We start from the raw sequence: 18,651 nt of genomic DNA, 5'->3' as shown, positions 1-18,651 counted from the left end.
AAGCAGCAACAGTTTGGTCGTTTATAAAGAAAACATGACAATCTGTAAAAACCTACTGAAACCTACTCTTACCCATAGCTCTGCCAACCCCATCATCACTTGAGTGCCTTTTTAAACATCGAAATTATGTTTTCTGTTTCTTTTATTGCTTATAATAAACTCTGCGAAAGACGGAACCTGTTGTTAGGACAGTCACCTGGGAAAACGGAGCATCTGTCATCACTCCCCCCCACCCCCCCCCCAGCACTCCACCACCCAACCCCCCACCCGGCCCCCCCCCCCCCCCCCCCCCATTTTCCACCCATCCCCCCATCCCCATCATGGACCGCCCTTCGCCCGTCTACCACTGGATTCACTGATGAGGATGATGGGGATAAGCCCATCTGGTTTGGGGTCCAACAAACTTCGATGCAGTACCATCTTCCGCACCCATTCTGCTTTTCAGCTCAATCAGGACTTGTGGTTGACAAACCACCTTGCAATACTTGCCATCTGTGACAAATAATTGATTTCCCACTCTTCCCATACTTTGAGATAGCATTCATATCTCAAGTGTCTCGACGGATGTCCAGAAGTCAATCCTGGACATTTTGTAGTTTAAGGAAAGGTAGATATATTCCGGTCCAAATCAAAGGCATGAATTATGTACAACAGTTTGGGGTCAATGAATCAAAGAATTTGATTAAAAAGAGGGTCAATGGATCGAGAAATATGGTTAAGGGAAGGATACCTTAACTCGTTGAAACGGTGTTGGTTTTTGCTTCATTGCGTCTAGTAACCTTTGTTTCCGGAGTTCCGTAATGTTCCAGATATGGCATTTTTTGACAACTTTATTGGCCTGCCAATAAACAGCAGATGCTTAGCAGCAGCCCAGAGAGGTAAAAGGACATAAGTGACTAAATGCCCAAAGATTGCAGTCTGCTCAAATACGTTGAGCCCTTATAGGGAAAAAACGAATACGATGTCAACCTGCTTTTCCGAGTCATTTTCATGCCGGTAATAAATTCTCTTCTGCCTGTTGCCAATGTTCTCCAATCCTGTCATTTAATCTTCTTTTCAATGATTTACTTGAATGTGCCCACAACTCTTTGCAATTTCAATAGCCTCTGGAGATAGCAAGTCAAAAGCATGTCATGCTGAGGAAGGACGATAAACTGGCTAAGCATTCTAACATTAAAACACTGGTTTATAATATTTTAGCGCATGTTTATACCCTCAGAATCTGCTATTATCTTCCTCAGATTGACTAGCGTCATCTTCCCGATTCCAGAATTCCGAAAATTGTTCTCTTTTGAAAGTGAAGCGCTGTAGCACAAAAACAAATGGAATCAATCAAGGACATCAAAAAGACTGAAGTTCATTTAATGAAAACAGAAACAAAGCACAATATTCTAAAACCATTTCATTCACTAAGGAAATCAAACGAATGAAGTAAAACAAATAAATTTTATATAATGAAACAAAGAAACGAAGATAGTATATTCCCACCCCCCCGAAAACAATGTCATTCACAGAAAAAAATAGATGGCTTGCGAACCTGTTGTACTGGAAACTAATCAATGGTACCATAAACAAGAGTGAGGAAAAATGGGACACTTTTTTTAGTGTGGTGGGGTGGGGGTTTGGGGAGGCCGATATTCTTTACTAAAACGAAAGATCTTTAGAAGAAGAAGTATATCAGTCAATAATGTCTCACACAAGATAAATAGCCACTACAAGCCCTTTCACTAAAAACATTTTTAACAACCATTTCGCCACATATCTATTAATCAACTCAGAGGCAGATCAGCCACATGGATAATCTTTCTCCATGTGGCTCTATAAAATGGCACATCACAATTCAAACAATGATGATTCAAGCCTCTTTAATTACCAATACCATATGTTTTTGTTCTAACACTTCCTTTGGGTGTGTTTGGAAGTAATATGTAGATAGACTCATTTCCACAACCAGAGTATCTATTATCCACATAGCAAACACCATCACGAACATGGAAAAAATATGTATACATCAACAAAATAGTAATGAGAAAAAAGAAATGGAAACCTGCTAACGAATACTTGAGAGGACTCATTTCGGTATTTAAAAGAAGTACTGGTTGTAAGCTCCTTCAGGTGTTTTGAAACTAAATTAGGATGTCTGCATCCATCACAAATATTTTGCACATAACGATGCAGATACCTACTTGCAGAGAGACAATTACATGACATTATTTTCCATCAGAATCAGATTCGCACAAGATGTCTAACCTACATGTGAATGGGTATTGATCAGCGCACCTGCTCCCCAAAACTCTCAAGTATCTTTCTTCTACGGCAGCCAACATCCTCACAGTAGTTAATCATCTGTAAGGAGACAGGGCCAAAGTAGAATTAATATAACAGGATGTAAATGTTATCTCAGGGACGATGTATTCTTACCAGACAGAAGTTCGCTAGGGACTTCTTAGAGGAATCCACTTCCGAGCTTGAAGAATGTAACTTTTTGCTCTTAGCATTACCCAGATGAATTCCTGCAATTATGTTTATTATGTTTTTAGAATGATACAGTGCAAACCTGAAAAATCAAACATAGTAGTTCCATTGGAAAGATGATAGCTAACCATCTTTCTACGGTCATCCACCCATAATATAATAGACTTTGGGAGGGCAACTGATCACGACCAGCTCGGCCGGACTCTTGATAAAGGCCTCCATGGACTTTGGATATTAAAGTGGCAAACAAACTCTGACATCTTTCCTATCAATGCCCTAGCATTAGAGTGAACAAACCTTTAAGGGGAAACTCTTCCCATTAACAAAGCTGAATAGGGAGCTTCACAATTTATCAAAAATAGTTCATACCATCCTGCAGTAAAACCAGCAGCGCAAAACATGAGTGATTTGTATGAAGATCACATATATATCTTCAAATTAAATTAACTAGAAATACTTTTAGATTCTAAAGGATACGGTCGTTATAAGTTCAACCTCTGCAATTCATATAGTAAAACCAGGTTTCCCAATTCCCACTATCAGACCGTACATCAGCCAGCCTAATTTACGTTTTGACATGAAGGAAATCAAAACAACTTTCATCAGCTTCTACTCTCCTCTCGCAATCACCACACACGTTGCCCCCACCCCAACAGTCTCAAACATTTATTCCAGACGATCTGCCACTGCCCCCAAAGAGTAAACATTTGGTTGGAGGGGAAGAAGAAAACAGAAATAGAATGCTTACTCTATTTATTATGCGATGAAAGTATTATTATGACTCCATTCCACGTGATTAATAGATTCAAAACTGCAAAATTGGACTTCAGTTTGTTTCATCCAACAATGGGAGAAATTCTGACCACACTGTCTAAAGCATTTACAACCGACCCAATACTTAGAAACATAATAGATTTGTGCTTGCTGCTTATTTCTTGCCCCTTTAAAATATGGCGACAAATTTCCTACTAGCCATAGCAGCAAAAAGAATTTTTTACGACATGAGCTGCCAAATTATATGATGCAAATTTGCTAAGAAAAATGGAATTCACAAGACAGATAAATGAAATACCAAATAACTTCACTAGTTGAAAGAATAACAAAGAAACAAAAAATATACCCAAAAGCCACTGTAGCAACAATTACTTGTGTTTTGAAGGAAATCCAATCATCCAATGTAGAACTCCGCAATTTACTGTTCAGTCCTGCATGATATGCTAAAGTGCCGGAAAAGACCCAATTTAGAAATCTAAATCTAAAAGAAGAATACTTATAAAAACTGCCACAAAGCATCGTTCCATTACCAGCACAAGAAATTCCTTTCTTTGATAGGTGGACAGCCAAGTCATCGCAAGTTGTCCGCTCAAGGCAGTAGACTATAGCACAAATATTCCCAAATGATTTAAGATACTCACAAAGATCAGAGTATGGATCATCCAACAGGTCTTTGAAGCGAACTGCAGGATGAAGTGGTTTGAGAAACGTATATGACGTTACTAAATCCTCTCTTTAACACTCATAACAGAGTGATCATTCATTCAGATTCCTCATTAGTGGAATCACATTTAAGATTAGTTTCCCTGTACTGGGTTTATGAGTTGGAGGAGTTTATGAATTTGAAAACTTTTGATTTTATGTTAAAATATTCATAAAAGATGAATCAATGAGCATCATTAGTGTCATGAAAGCTTTATCGTGATACAAATGAGCATGGATACAGAGACTGGGGCAGAAGAAATTAGGTGACATTGATCAAGCTATAGGAACTCCACCTTCATAATAAATATTTGGGCGGTTGAATGATGACTTCAGTACGAGAGGGTTTTGTAACACACAAGGACTCTATCACGTCCTCCTGAACTCTGCAGTAGTACCAAATCTAAGATTAATAACTCCTGCCACATATTACAGAGAGAATGATGTTACTTTGGACAGCAGTGTGGAAAAAAAGGAAGCCTCATATGAATTTAATCCAACCACAAATAAACCACAATTTCAAATTCCCAACCAAATTCAGAGACCAAAACAAAAACTGGTATAGAAGATGACAATTAACAAACCACTCTACTGTTACTTTGCAGATGATATCTTTGACGAAGCAGACATACCAAATGCTTTCAACATCTAACTGAATTGGGTTGCACAGTCGCAAAACATGAGAAGACATGATATTAATAACAAGAAGTATTTCAAAATTTGGTGCATGAAACCGCAATTGCTAGTTAACATGGACACACTCACTTGGGAGCAGCTGTAGCGGTCAAGGCCATAAACTGGTATGTTGGGCAGTCGTTTCCTTAGAGAGGAAAGTTTTCGGTAGCTTGGCCTAAATTAAATAGACAATCAACAAAAAATAACAATTAACAACAGTAGAGCAGAGAAAGAAAATAAGAGAAGTCAACACCATGCACACACACACACACACACACACACACACACACACACACACAAGGGCAGGTGCACACACAAAGACAAAGAAAGGGAGAACAATTATCTCGTCTTAGTCCAGCGAGTTTGAGCACATAACAACAAATGGGAAACCATACGAAAAGTAGTAGTAGTCATACAAAAAAAGGTAAGAAAAATAGCATGTTAAGGGAGTGGACAGACTCTCCCTCCCATTGTACGGAAGAAGCTGGAGACCACATTAAAAAATATATATATTAATGTTCACGAACATGATAAGAAACCCAGGATTAAGTCAAAAGAGGAAGTTGAAATGTTAAACCAATAACGAATATGGATTAAATAATTCTCATCCTAGGCGATGCTTAGCTTAGTGGGTGATAAATATCATAACTAGACTCAAAAGCAGCTCTAGTTTATAATTGAAAAGCTACATATACGGTTCCTTACACAGTCAAAGACCTTGAGCCCGGACATAGTTGACCCACAAGCAAGAAAAAAATATACTTGTCAAGATTTTGCAATATGAAATGAAACATAAAAATTTAGGAAATGTATACTTTCTTTAATGCACAAGTAACACTAAATATATAATTTATTTCCGATATTACAGTGAGCAGTAGCATGAACAAAACCAACGAAAACATTGAAAAGCATAAAGCTGATGATACTTATCTGTTGTTATGACATGCAAAATAAGGTAAACCAAGTCCAATGAAATAGGTTCAAACAAGGAAATATACATCAAAGTTCAAGAATCCACCTGAAATCATGACCCCATGTGGAAACGCATGATGAGCCTAAAAAGTTAAAAAATTGGAAGTAAATTAGTTTCCTGACAGGTTAAAAAAAACAGATAAATCATGAGGCAACTTCAAAAGCTTCTTGTGACAACTAACAACTATTTATACATTGCCATTAAAAAGCACAAGCAGTTAAAGACCTCATCTATTGCAATAAGATTTAGCAATCCTCTGGAATGAATTTTTGCCAGCCTTGCCATAAAACCAGTTGTTGCAATCAGTTCGGGTGTCACATACAGTAACCTCAAAGATGGCTTCCCTGATTCAAGGTCTTCATAAACCTACACGTGCATATGTGAATCGGATGAACACCAATGAATAATGATATATCCATACACACTGAGAGATAATATTTAGGTGCACAATTTTTACACAGTGAAATAGTAGGCTATGATAGTGGAACTTATTGTATGTATAAAGAAGCTTCTTACTCAACGTCTAACCACAATAAAAACTGAAATTTATATATCTATATACATAATGAAATAGAGAAGGAACAGAAAGATAGAAAAATCAAACTATTTGAGAACTAAAAACTGGAAAACCTCTATTGCAAAAACTTTTAGTCACATAAAGCATAAAAAAATCACGAAGTGGTGAAAGAAAATATTCAGGATTGTATTATTATAGATGCCGAAAGTCAAAGAAAGAGATCGGAGTTTGATTGTTTCAGGTTTTACATGGATTCTCAAAGAACATCAAATATGTTTGCAAGCAAATGGGATAAGTTTTACCCCCACCATCTGAATGTCTCCGCAAATATTGTAGAGGATGTATGCCAGGTGCTACAGAGCTATAAGTAGTTATTAATATTAGGGTTGCCTTAACAACACACTCAAAACAATATTAAATAGCTCTCGTTAACGCAACTGATTTGTGTGATAAACTACTCCATACTTCTGCTCTGCTCACTGGATCCACCAGAAGGTGATTTGCCAATCTGTCTAATCAGTAAGCACTACTCCTAGTTGAAGCAAAATCTATATAATCTCAACCTTATTCTTGGCACTCGCGGTCTGGGTAGAGGAAAGATATTCAGCAGCAATCCCTTTCTCTTTTAACGCCATTACTTGATTTTCCTGAATAAAAATTAAGATGAATTTATAAAGTAGAAATGACATTCACTCCCGTAAATAAATTACAGAAACAACAGGCGGACGAAATGTGCCATGTACTCACCATAAGGGCTGAAATTAAATGAAATGAAGCAGAAGAGATCAAATCTTATCCTGAAAGATGAAAGAGCAAAAGAATCTGTGCAGGTCTAAGCTTAAAAAAACATATATCAACAAAGACTTTCTCTAATTCACCTATCAAAGGACTGACAACAAGAACTATTCCTGGTTTTGCTAGTGCTGGAATCTGATAACAGATTGACTTTCCCCCACCAGTTGGCATCAAACAAAAACAATCTCTACCTGCATTAGAATCAACAAATTGCATCAATTACCTTAATACATTCACAGCACACCAAAAAACGAAATTATAAGCATTAGGATAAAAGGGCCACACAAAACACACGTAGAAGCATATGTGCATAGATGTGTACGCCTATATAATGTAAGCATGTGTGCAAGACAATAGTTATTAAAAGCCTTAAGGCATGCACCCATGATGAGGGCGCATCTGCACCTCAACACATGCTAAAGTGAAATACCTCTATGAAGAGCACCCATGATGAGGGCACAGCTATGATCAACCCTTGCACCTCAACACAAGCTAAAGTGCAATACTGCAATCCTTTTGTGAAGGGAACCTTGTTGATGAATCCCCAACGTTGGTGGATTTAAATGATTCAAAGTGCTTTTTTAAGCATACCTTACGTTTCAGATGCAGCAATTCCAACATGAAATGAAAGATACTACTTATCAATAGTTTTGCTAGTATAATTGATGAGTGATGGTTTCATTGGTATTTATTAATTCTTAAATCGCATGTACATCATATGGGATGAAATTTTCAACTATTTGACCCTTGCACATTATCCCTTATGGTGTTTCACTTGTGCAAGGAACACGATTTTAACTCATGACGATCAGAATCGTTCCATTAACAATGCCTATCTTCTAGAAAAGAAAAATGGTGCAATTCTGAATGAACAAAAACGAGATCGCGGTTAGTTCCAGCTGCCAATGCGATTGCAATTTAGTTCCATCCCTCCCCACACATTATGCCCACACAGGAAAATCAAACCTGACAAAACGGATTCAATGGCTTCCAGCTGCTTCCCCCGAAAATCAGAGTGGCCAAAATGCCATCTCAAAAGCTTCACCAATGCTTCCTTCTTGATCACCTGCTTCGGAGCCCCGCAAAGAGAGTGCAGTGGCAGCGGTGGTTTATTCATTTTTAAAGCCCCAAAGTAAAATGCTTTGGATTATGTATGCATATCAGCAAACGAAAGTTACAAGCCTCAAAAAACCAAGACACAAACTTTCCTCTCTTCCACAATCGTCCCCCCTATGCATTTTCAATTTGGAAATTAGGGTTCCTCAATTTCTCAAAACTAAAGGAAAACCTGTAGCTTATGCTGTTAGAAATGTTTTCTTTTTTTTTTTTTTCTTTTTTTTTCAATCAGAAAAAATTATATATTTTGAATTTTTGTGAAAGAAAAAAATTATAATGCATATATGTACGCAACATCAACATTGCGTGGAGTGGTGAACAAAGCATAGATTTAACCCAAAGAATCGAACCGAATTAAATCAGAAATTTGATTCGATTTATTTGGTTAATTGGTTTTTCAAAATATTGATAAATTCGATTTATTCAGTTCAATTTTGATTTTGGATTTTAAAAAATGGGTTAAACCAATTTAACCAATATAATATATATCTATCTAAAAAAATTATTAATGAGCCTGATTTTGACTTTGATTCAGATTATATTGGTGTTTCTCTTCCTCGTCTGTTTTCTGCGCATTTTCGAACCGCGTCTAGCCTTAAGTCATTCAACTTCCTCATCTTCGAACCAATGGACTAGAAAGGTTTGAGGTAAACCTTTTTTTTTTATGTTCGAAAAGAGTAAATCTTCATCGTCTTTGAACCAATGGTATCTCCTACTGGTGACATCACTGTCGAGTGTTCTCTTAATTGTGGAAAGTTATACGATAATCGAATTTGTCAAGAAGCCAATGGATCTGAGGACTACTTTGATAGTATAATTAATTTTTTTTAAAAAAAAACATCGATAACCGAAAAGATCGATGTTTTGGTTTGGTTTAATCGGTTTCTATTTTAAAAATTTGGCGGTTCAGTTATTCGAAAAAAAAATTTGGTTTGTTCGATTTTACTAATTTCAGTTCGGTTCTAACCGATTGCACACCCCCTAATTGTGATTTGTGTTTGTAACATTATACATAAACATTAAGTTTGTATTTATATAATATAATATTTCTTTTTAGAGTATTTGAATTTAATTTTTTTTTCTTTTGCAATTTAATAATTTTGTGAGTTTTTTTTTTAAAAATAAAATTAAAGAGCATACCAAGATATCACTAAATTGTAGTTTTTCCTCCTCCACAAAACTTAGAATAAAATAGTTAAAAAGAAAATACGATAGCCATTAATTTTGTAATAACATGTAACCGAAAATTATGAATTTATTTATATTATATATAAAAATTAAACTCCTATATTAATTATTTTGATGTGTTGATGAAACAATATATATCCTTAAAACATTCCAATTTATTTTTTCAAAAAAAAAAAAAAAAATTCCAATTTATCACCCGTTCTCCCCTAATTTAAGTATATCTTTAATCTCTTCTCATATAAAAATTTATTAATAGTTGATATATTTATAATTCTATAATTTTCATTTTATTTCAAATTAAATTAATCATATACCATTAAAAAATTATATTAACATAAGATTATTTTATAAATACAACTAGTATACTCACGCAATACGTGTGCATTGACGACTAATATTAATTATCTCACTATCTTATTTGAGAGTTGATATTTACACTCCATTTTGTGTTATCCACACTCCACTTCATGTGTAAAATATGTGTCCAATATACTTACAAGTGGAGTGCAAATAACAAAAAATGGAATATAAATATCAACTACCATCTTATTTATCAAAGAAGAACATCACTAGGTACAATTATAATATAAGTTATAATATATCTAATAAAAGTAAAAGATTATTTAACAAACACTGAATAATTTTAATTTTATACAATGTTGGTACTTGGTACAATTAATTCACCAGCTATTGTGGAAAACACTGAAGGAGCTTAGACATGATCTTCTTCAATTCTACAACAACAGATTTCATGTTGGTTACCCTTTCACGAGGATTCTCCACGGAACATTGTAGAGCTATCTCCATTATCGACACCAAGCATTCCATTTTTTCATTGAAATGCTTTTCTTCACCTCTCAACAATTCCAAATCTGTTACTTGTACAATTGCGTTAGGCACAGAATCATTCACCCACCTCCTTAGGCTTGAATCTCCGGTAAATTTTGTATCGTCTGGCTTCGTTCTTGTAAAAACTTCCATCAACATTATACCGTAGCTGTAAACATCGCATTTTACAGAGACCAACCCTTCTGAACCGTATTCTGTGAGGCCAAGAAAATTAACAAAGAAGTTCATCAAATGTATGGCGAAAGAGAATAAAAAGAATGTGATTGATGGTGTATTGGAGTGAAGAATGATATGTTTACCTGGTGCGATGTAGCCTAATGTGGCGAGGGTCCTTGTGAGCGTAATGCTGACTCCATCACTTAATAGCTTAGCGACTCCAAAATCGCTCAAGTGGGCAACCATATCATCATCCAAGAGCACGTTACTTGGCTTTAAATCGCAGTGAACTATAGTTGTTGAGTAACCATGATGTAGATATTCTAATGCACATGCTACATCTATCATTATTTTCAGTCTTTGAACCATATTCAAGAAGTTGTTCTCCAAATATAGCCAATTTTCGAGGCTTCCATTGGGCATATATTCGAGAACCAATGCCTTGAAGTCTTCACTTGAGCAACTACTAATGACTTTGCAAAGATTTCTATGGCGAAGCCTGCGCAGGACTTCACATTCTGTATCAAAACTCTTGAATCCACCTTCTGACTGCAAATTGAACACTTTTATCGCCACATCCTCTCCGTTTTGAAGCGTCCCTTTATAAACAGAACCATAACTTCCTTTGCCAAGTAAATGGATCTCATTGAATCCTTCAGTTGCTTTTACAAGCTCCTGATATGAAACTCGTGATGGTGCGGTATTGAATGAACTCTCTGTTGGGGTCTCTGTCTTGTTTTTCTTCCGGTATCTTGCAAGTATATATGACAAGGAAATGGCAAGAACTAGCACTGAAATCCTAAGATAACATACACAACACGAAGAATCACTTTTTTCCTTTTGGACTTGGTGATTGTATTTTCGTGACAATGTGAAACTCCATATTTAGAATCACCACAAAGTCCTACGTTAGACATGAAAAACTGGCTTGAAAAGGATTTAAAGGGGCCACCGGTAGGGATTGGACCGCTCAGCTCGTTGAAAGAAACATCAAAGTACTTGAGATACTCAAGTGTTTCTAATGACGTCGGTATTATTCCAGAAAGATTGTTGTGCGAAAGATCTAGTGTCTCCAAACTCACTAACTTACCGACTGACTCAGTAATAGATCCTTCAAATCTGTTTCGTGCCAAAGAAAGAAAGACAACACTTTGTAGGCCTCCAATTGAGCTAGGAATGATGCTTGAGAGTTGATTGTTCGACAAATCAAGGTTGGCTGCAACCTTCAGATTTTCGATGTCTGAATGCAGGACACCAGTTAAAAGGTTTGAAGATAGATTCAACTCGAGAAGATCATTCAGTTTCCATAGGCTCGTGGGTATGACAGAGTTTAATCTGTTGTCCCCAAGTATAGTTGTCTTAGAGAAGTTAGATTTCCCATGCAATCAGGGATAGAACCAGTTATTTCATTTTGCTCAAGCCGCATTCCATTCAAACTCGGTATCATACAGAGACTATCAGGAATAGGTCCACTTATTTTGTTGCGGAAAAGAGCTAATCCTTGAAGTTCTTTCAAGTTTACCAATGTATTCGGAATAGCTCCTGTGAGTTTGTTACCATATAGGCTTAAGATAATCAAACTTTCAAGGTTCCCAAACGTGTCCGGAATGCTGCCTCGAAGACCACAGTTGTAAGCATAAAAATACTGAAGAGAAGTTGACAAATTCCCAACAGAAACTGGAAGAATTGCATTGAAAGGATTATCTCCAAAACCTAAATTTGTTAGGTGGCTGCAGTTTTTCATTGGACCGATGAAGCTTAGCTCTGATGTTTCACTAACAAAATAGTTCTCAAATAACATTAGTTTTTCTAAAAGATTCAACTTGCCAAAGGAGTTAGGAACTTGTCCACTGAGATTGTTGGAAGAAAAGTTGATGATGGTGAGTTTCGAAAAATTCGAGATAGATTCAGTGATTTCTCCAAAGAAAAAATTGTCATTAAGGTAGAGTTCTTGCAGATTAGGTAGCCCATGACTCAAAATCGATGGAAGGTAACCCGAAAGTTGGTTGTCTGAAGCACTTATCATGTTTAATGTTGAGATGTTGAAGATTTTTTCCGGGATATAACCTGTTAAGTGATTGACTCCCAAGTACAATACCTCCAAATTGTAAAGATTGCCCACTTCTCCTGGAATTGTGCCTGAAAAGCAAGAACATTTTAGTGTCAGTTTCTTGGATTCACAAGCTAAGCTCTACAATCTCATCAATTACTATACCTATCAGCTTGTTGTAGCCAATATACAACATTTGCAGCATTGTTAAGTTTCCGACCCCTTTTGGTATGCTGCCAGATATGTTGTTGTAAGACAATGATAGAATCTGAAGTTTCGAGCAATAGCCGATGCTTTCTGGAAGATGGCCTACTATTTCGTTCACATGGAAATAAACCCTTTCCAGTTGAGAAAGAGGAGAACACATACCAGATGGAAAGGGACCGGTTAGATTACAGTTTGCGATGTTAACATATTGCAAGGAAGAAATATTGAAGATAGATGAAGGTATAGAGCCCACAAGAAAGTTATCTCCCATTCCCAACTCCTGCAAATTATCAAGCATACCCAACTCTGCTGGGATTTCACCTGTCAAAAGAGTGAAACTTCATAAGGACTTAATATATATTTTAGTTTTTGAAATTGTCTTGATATTGTTCTGAAAAGGTTAAAAGACAGTTAATGGCATCAAAAAGCACCGAATAAGCCCATGTAAACTAGCTGGATTTCGAGACAAAGCTCAGGTTACAACCTCCAAACACAGTTAACAAATTTAGAGAAATGTCTCCTAAAAGCAGCAGCAAATGAAGCTGAGTTGGATGTTGCAAACACTACCTTAGAACACTTGTGGTTCCTAAGGTTCTAGCTATAGGAGAAACATGAACCTCAACAAGTTTCCTTCCAACAAATTTTAACGCCCCAAGAGGCACGATCTTATTCGAAAAGTTTTTGATAGCATCGGAGTAGTTAGAGTCTTAGAGAGACATGTTATATAAACAAGAATAGTACATTAATTAACACACATGCATTTGCATTCACACAAAACTTTAAAGTGAAGTTTTTGTTGGAAAACAGAATACATACCTGTAAGATGGTTGGAGCCAAGATACAGTATTTCAAGTGCCCTTAAGTTTCCAATTTCTCTTGGTATGGAGCCACTAAATTTATTGAATGACAAGGAAAGAAGACTAAGCTGTGAACATCCAGAAATATTTGGCGGTATGGCGCCTTCCAACTCATTGGTAGACAGATAAAGCTCTTTCAGATTCGACGTGCCGCGACACATCCCTTCAGGGAGATTACCAAACAACTTATTCCCTGTAAAAGCAAGACTTTCTATGGTGGATATGTTGAAAACGGACGCAGGTATAAAACCAGTAAGATTGTTATATTGTAATCGCAATTCCCTCAAGTTAAACAAACTTCCAATCCATTCTGGTACGTTTCCCTGCAAAGGATTATATGATATATCCAAAACTTGGAGCTTGGACATATTTGTGATGGAACCTGGGATAGGACCAGTAAAACTATTGTTCCTAAGATTCAAGAATTGAAGTTCAACCAAGACACCGAACCAAGAAGGGATGTCACCGGTGAAGCCATTGAACCGAAAATCCAAGAATCTGAGCCTATGCAACTGGGTCAACTCTCGGGGAAGTTGACCATGAAAACCGTTACCGCTCAAGTTGAGTGAAACTAAAAACGAGAGGTTTCCGAGTTGTGAGGGGAGATTTCCGACAAGTTCCATGCCGGAAACATCTAAAGCACTCACTCTTTGGTGGCGAGAACTGCACGTAACTCCGATCCATTTGCATGTTGGGAAAGAAACCGACCAGTTTCGGGACAAAACATGAGAAGGGTCTAACCCGAGCTCGGATTTGAATGCAAGAAGCGCAGACTGATCCGTGGTTATGTTGGTTAACGCCATAGCCAAACATGCCATTAGAATATTTAACAATGGAACTACCACAAGAAAAGGCTGGCTATTCATGCCCATTTCCTGAAATATAATTGGCACTTCAAATATTTGATAGAGATATATGACACAGTACGAATATTCTTGAAATGCATTTGAAGTATGTATAAATCAATGATTGTGTTGTTTAATGATATGAGTCAAACTACTCGTGTAATTGACTTCGCAGAATGAAGAACATGTCAACAGTATAAAAATATTAAGCAAGAAAATGGGATTTTGTAGAGATTTTTTAAAATAAGTGCTTTTAAAAGCTACAATTTTTGGCTTTTAAAAAAGCTTTAATTTTGACTTAAATAAGCACTTTTTTTGTCAACCAAACACCTTGTTAACTGAAAAACACTTTAAAAAGTGCTTTTTTGGCCTAACTTTTGAAACCAAACGGGGCCTATATATTTCAGAGTTGAAAGTGTCTATTTGTAGGATTACAGCTGGAACCTTAAAATGCCACAATTCCAATTACTAAAGAGTATAAAAATTGAGTAACGAAAGGTGTACAATTAGATTACATTAATTAGCATATATATCTAACAATGATAATGAGTTGAATCTAATCCATCTTCGTATAAACCCGTATCCATTTAATCCGGTCAAATGGGTAGCAAGGCGGGTCTAGAAGCGGGTCAGGGACAGATGCCAGATTTGGTCGGACCCACCACATATATATATATAATATTATTCTAACATGTGTATTTATATTTCAATATATATTGCTAAGGATTTATTGGCCTAACAATAAGAGTGAGAGTTCAAAACTAAGGTAATATTTGAGAGAGTTTCTAGAAAACACTTTTCATCTTTTCAAAATTTTGTTAAGAAAAAGTTGATAAATGCGTCCTAAAAATTATCCCAAACACTACTGAATTTGATCTTGAATTCAAATCCCAACGGTGTGGATATATTATATTAAAATATATATATATATATATATATATATTTGTATATGCATATTAATAAATGTTCAAATATTGTAATTATGGGCCATCATAAATCAATGTTATTACAAATGACAAGAATCATACACTATTATTGCATCAAAGACTCGGCCATATAACTTAAAAGGATTACAAGAACTTGGTAAACAAGGATTCTTGGATCAAAAACATATCACTGCTTTGGACTTCTGTGAAAACTGTGTTCTTGGGAAAACTCATAGACTTAAATTTAACACAACCTCTCATAATACTAAATTACCTCTGGATTATATACATGATGATATTTGGGGCTCTCCACAAGTACCTCTATCATTATCAAAATGTCAGTACTTTATTTTCTTTATTGATGATTACTATAGAAAAGTTTGGATTTATTTTCTAAAGTCAAAAGATCAAGCTTTTAGTAAGTTTGTGGATTGAAAAACCTTAGTTGAAAATCAATCTGGAAATAAAATCAAGATCTTGAGAACTGACAATGGTTTAGAATTTCGCAATCATGATTTTGATGAATATTGTGTTAAACATGGTATTGTTAAACATAGAACTTGTACCTATACATCACAACAAAACAGAGTAGCAGAGCGCATGAATAGAACAATTATGAACAAAGTAAGGTGCATGCTTAGTGAAAGCGGTTTACCACCAAAATTCTGGGCAGAGGCAGCTTCTACTGCCTGTTATTTGATAAATCTGTCACCTTCATCTGCCATTGAATTTATGGTGCCCGAACATAAATGGTCTAACTTGAAACCAAATTATAAGCATCTAATGACTTTTGGTTGTGTTGTGTATATTCATGCTAATCAAGGAAAGTTAAGTCCAAGAGCTAAGAAAGGTATCTTCTTAGGTTATCCCACTGGAGTAAAGGGTTACAGAATTTGGCTTTTAGATGAGCAAAAATGCATAATTAGCAGGGATGTGGTGTTTAATGAGTCTGTTTTTTATGCTAACAAATATGTCTCAACAGCAGCCAACTCTAAACAAGCTGAGAAAGTTTTACAGGATACAGACCAGGTTTACTCCCAAAGCAGTACACAAAATAAGGCTGAAGGTGGAGCTAATCACCAATTACCTGAGGACTCTTATGATATCAGTCACATGAAAAATCAGATATCAAATCAAGAATTTGATGTTTTAACAGAAAACAAAGATCCACATGTGATGATAATGATCAATAACACAATCTGGAAGGCTATAAACTGGCAAGGGACAGAATCAGAAGAGAAATCAGGTTTCCATCTAGATTTGCAACATCTGAATTCACTGTCTTTGCTCTTAATGTGGCTGAATTAACGAATCTGGAATAACCTACAACCTATGAATTCACTGTATTTGCTCTTAATGTGGCTGAATTAATGAATCTGGAAGAACCTACAACCTATGAAGAAGCAATGAGAAGTAAAGACAATGCTCTATGGCAGAGAGCTATGCAAGAAGAATATAAGTCCTTGATTAAGAACAACACATGGACTTTAGTCAACAAACCAAAAGATAAAAGGTTGATTGGCTGTAAATGGATATATAAAAAGAAACCTGGAATTCTAGGAGTAGAAGGTCCAAGGTATAAAACCAGATTAGTGGCTAAGGGATTCTCACAAATAGAAGGAATTGACTACCATGAAGTATTTTTCCCAGTGGTGAAACATTCTTCTATTCGAATCCTATTTGCAATCACAGCAATGCAGAACCTGGAACTTGAGCAATTGGATGTTAAAACAGCTTTTCTACATGGAAACCTTGAAGAAAAGATTTTGATGACTCAACCAAAGGGCTTTGAAATAGATCATCAGGCTGATAAGGTGTGTTTGCTGCAAAAATCCCTTTATGGTTTAAAGCAATCACCTAGGCAATGGTATAAGCGTTTTGATGACTTCATGATACAACAAAGATATATTAGATCAAAGTTTGATAGATGTGTTTACTACAGGAAGCTACAAAATCAGTCTTATATACACCTATTGATTTATGTGGATGACATGCTCATAGCTTGCAAAGATCTTAAAGAAATCCAGAAGATAAAGCAGTAACTCAATATGACATTTGAAATGAAAGATCTTGGGCTAGCAAAGAAAATCTTGGGGGTAGAAATTAGAAGGGATAAACAGAAAATAATTTTGTATTTGTCTCAAGAACCATATATAACCAAGGTTCTAGAGCTCTTCAAAATGGCAGATGCTAAGTCAGTAAACACTTCTATTGATGCTCATTTCAAATTAAAGGCTGTAAAGGAAGATCAAGAGGAATTATAAAATATACATATGAAGAATGTTCCATATTCTAATGCAGTGGGAAGTATCATGTATATGATGGTCTCAACTCGACCAGACATTGCATATAGTTTGGGTCTTGTGAGTAGGTTTATGAGTAAACCAAGTAGAGAGCATTGGAGGGCAGTGCAGTGGCTATTAAGATATATAAAAGGTACAAAAGGGTTAAGGCTAAAGTATTCTAAATCTGTTGAAAACACTTGTGGAGTCACAGGTTATTGTGACTCAGACTATGCAGCAGATTTAGATAGATGAAGGTCAATCTCAGGTTATGTATTCACTGTTGGAGGAAATGTAGTGAGCTGGAAATCACATTTGCAAAATGTAGTTGCGTTATCCACTACCGAAGCAGAGTACATAATTCTAACAGAAGCTGTAAAAAAAGGTTTGTGGATCAGTGGTTTTGTGACAGAAATTGGATATGATCAGAAGGATGTTACTATCTTTTGTGACTCACAAAGTGCCATAATCTATCTAAGAATTCTATTTTTCACGAGAGGACAAAACATATAGATGTAAGACTGCATTTTGTAAGGGACATCACGTCGAAAGGTCTAGTTCAAATTAAAAAGATTGATGCAAACACTAATCCGGCAGATATGTTGACAAAGGTAATACGAGTTAGCAAACTCAATCAAGCATTGAGTATGTTACAGATTGTTGTGTAAGTCAGCCTAAGTCTGGAATGGGAACTCATTGAATTCATTTGATAAGCAACCTAATCTGTCAAAGGTGGATATTTGTGGATTATTGACAAAGCATTGGTTGTTATCAAGGGCTCAGATCAGTCAAAGGAAGTCAAGGTCTAATCCAATGGCTATGATTGACTCGGTTAGTTAAATCAGTTAATTATCCAAGTTAGTTTAAGAAGGACTTGATCGGGGCATTAGTAAGATAACAAACCAAGAACTCTCAGTGATCCAATTTTCATCTATCGCTCAAATCCTCTAAGAACATCGAAGGGTATCTTTTGGATAGAAGATTAAAGATCGAATAACATCTGTATTGAGCTGAAACTTCGGAGATCTAGTCCCTAAGATTCTTGTTTGTATTAGCCATAGGTTTTTGATTTAGCTTATGGTTAATCGGTAAAAAGAGGATTGTATTGTATTGATTTACGTTGATTATTAGTGAATTCTTTGGGTTGAAGCCCAGATCCTTGGATGTAGGATTAATCTCAATCCGAACCAAGTAATTCCTTGAGTTCTTCTTACTTTTTCTGCTCGTGTTCTTATATTTCGATTGATTTGTGTTCATCGGAAAG

At 36.0% G+C, this 18,651-nt stretch overlaps 1 protein-coding gene and 1 pseudogene across 1 annotated transcript; both read right to left on the bottom strand.

The window, feature by feature from the left end:
- Window positions 1–475: 475 nt before the first annotated feature.
- LOC140872928 (ATP-dependent DNA helicase Q-like 3) lies at window positions 476–8,229 on the bottom strand (the record flags this gene model as incomplete). The annotated part of the gene is given in 30 exon segments (XM_073275856.1): window positions 476–543; window positions 545–581; window positions 731–756; window positions 758–838; window positions 970–1,002; window positions 1,004–1,078; window positions 1,081–1,106; window positions 1,214–1,230; window positions 1,232–1,286; window positions 1,874–1,899; window positions 2,048–2,157; window positions 2,159–2,182; window positions 2,281–2,346; window positions 2,422–2,513; window positions 2,600–2,623; window positions 2,626–2,688; window positions 2,691–2,751; window positions 2,845–2,848; window positions 3,596–3,692; window positions 3,780–3,932; window positions 4,248–4,305; window positions 4,307–4,337; window positions 4,717–4,745; window positions 4,747–4,801; window positions 5,645–5,678; window positions 5,824–5,965; window positions 6,680–6,763; window positions 6,864–6,871; window positions 6,995–7,102; window positions 7,878–8,229. Coding segments are annotated over 30 exon segments (1,838 nt in total), but the record flags the coding sequence as incomplete, so codon positions are not given.
- Window positions 8,230–9,902: 1,673 nt separating this feature from the next.
- On the bottom strand, window positions 9,903–14,206 carry LOC140872927 (uncharacterized; annotated as a pseudogene).
- Between the last annotated feature and the right edge of the window lie 4,445 nt (window positions 14,207–18,651).

Source organism: Henckelia pumila, unplaced genomic scaffold, assembly GCF_033568475.1.
Source record: "Henckelia pumila isolate YLH828 unplaced genomic scaffold, ASM3356847v2 CTG_498, whole genome shotgun sequence".
NCBI classification, from domain to species: Eukaryota; Viridiplantae; Streptophyta; class Magnoliopsida; order Lamiales; family Gesneriaceae; genus Henckelia; species Henckelia pumila.
This window is presented reverse-complemented; position numbering and strand designations above follow the sequence as displayed.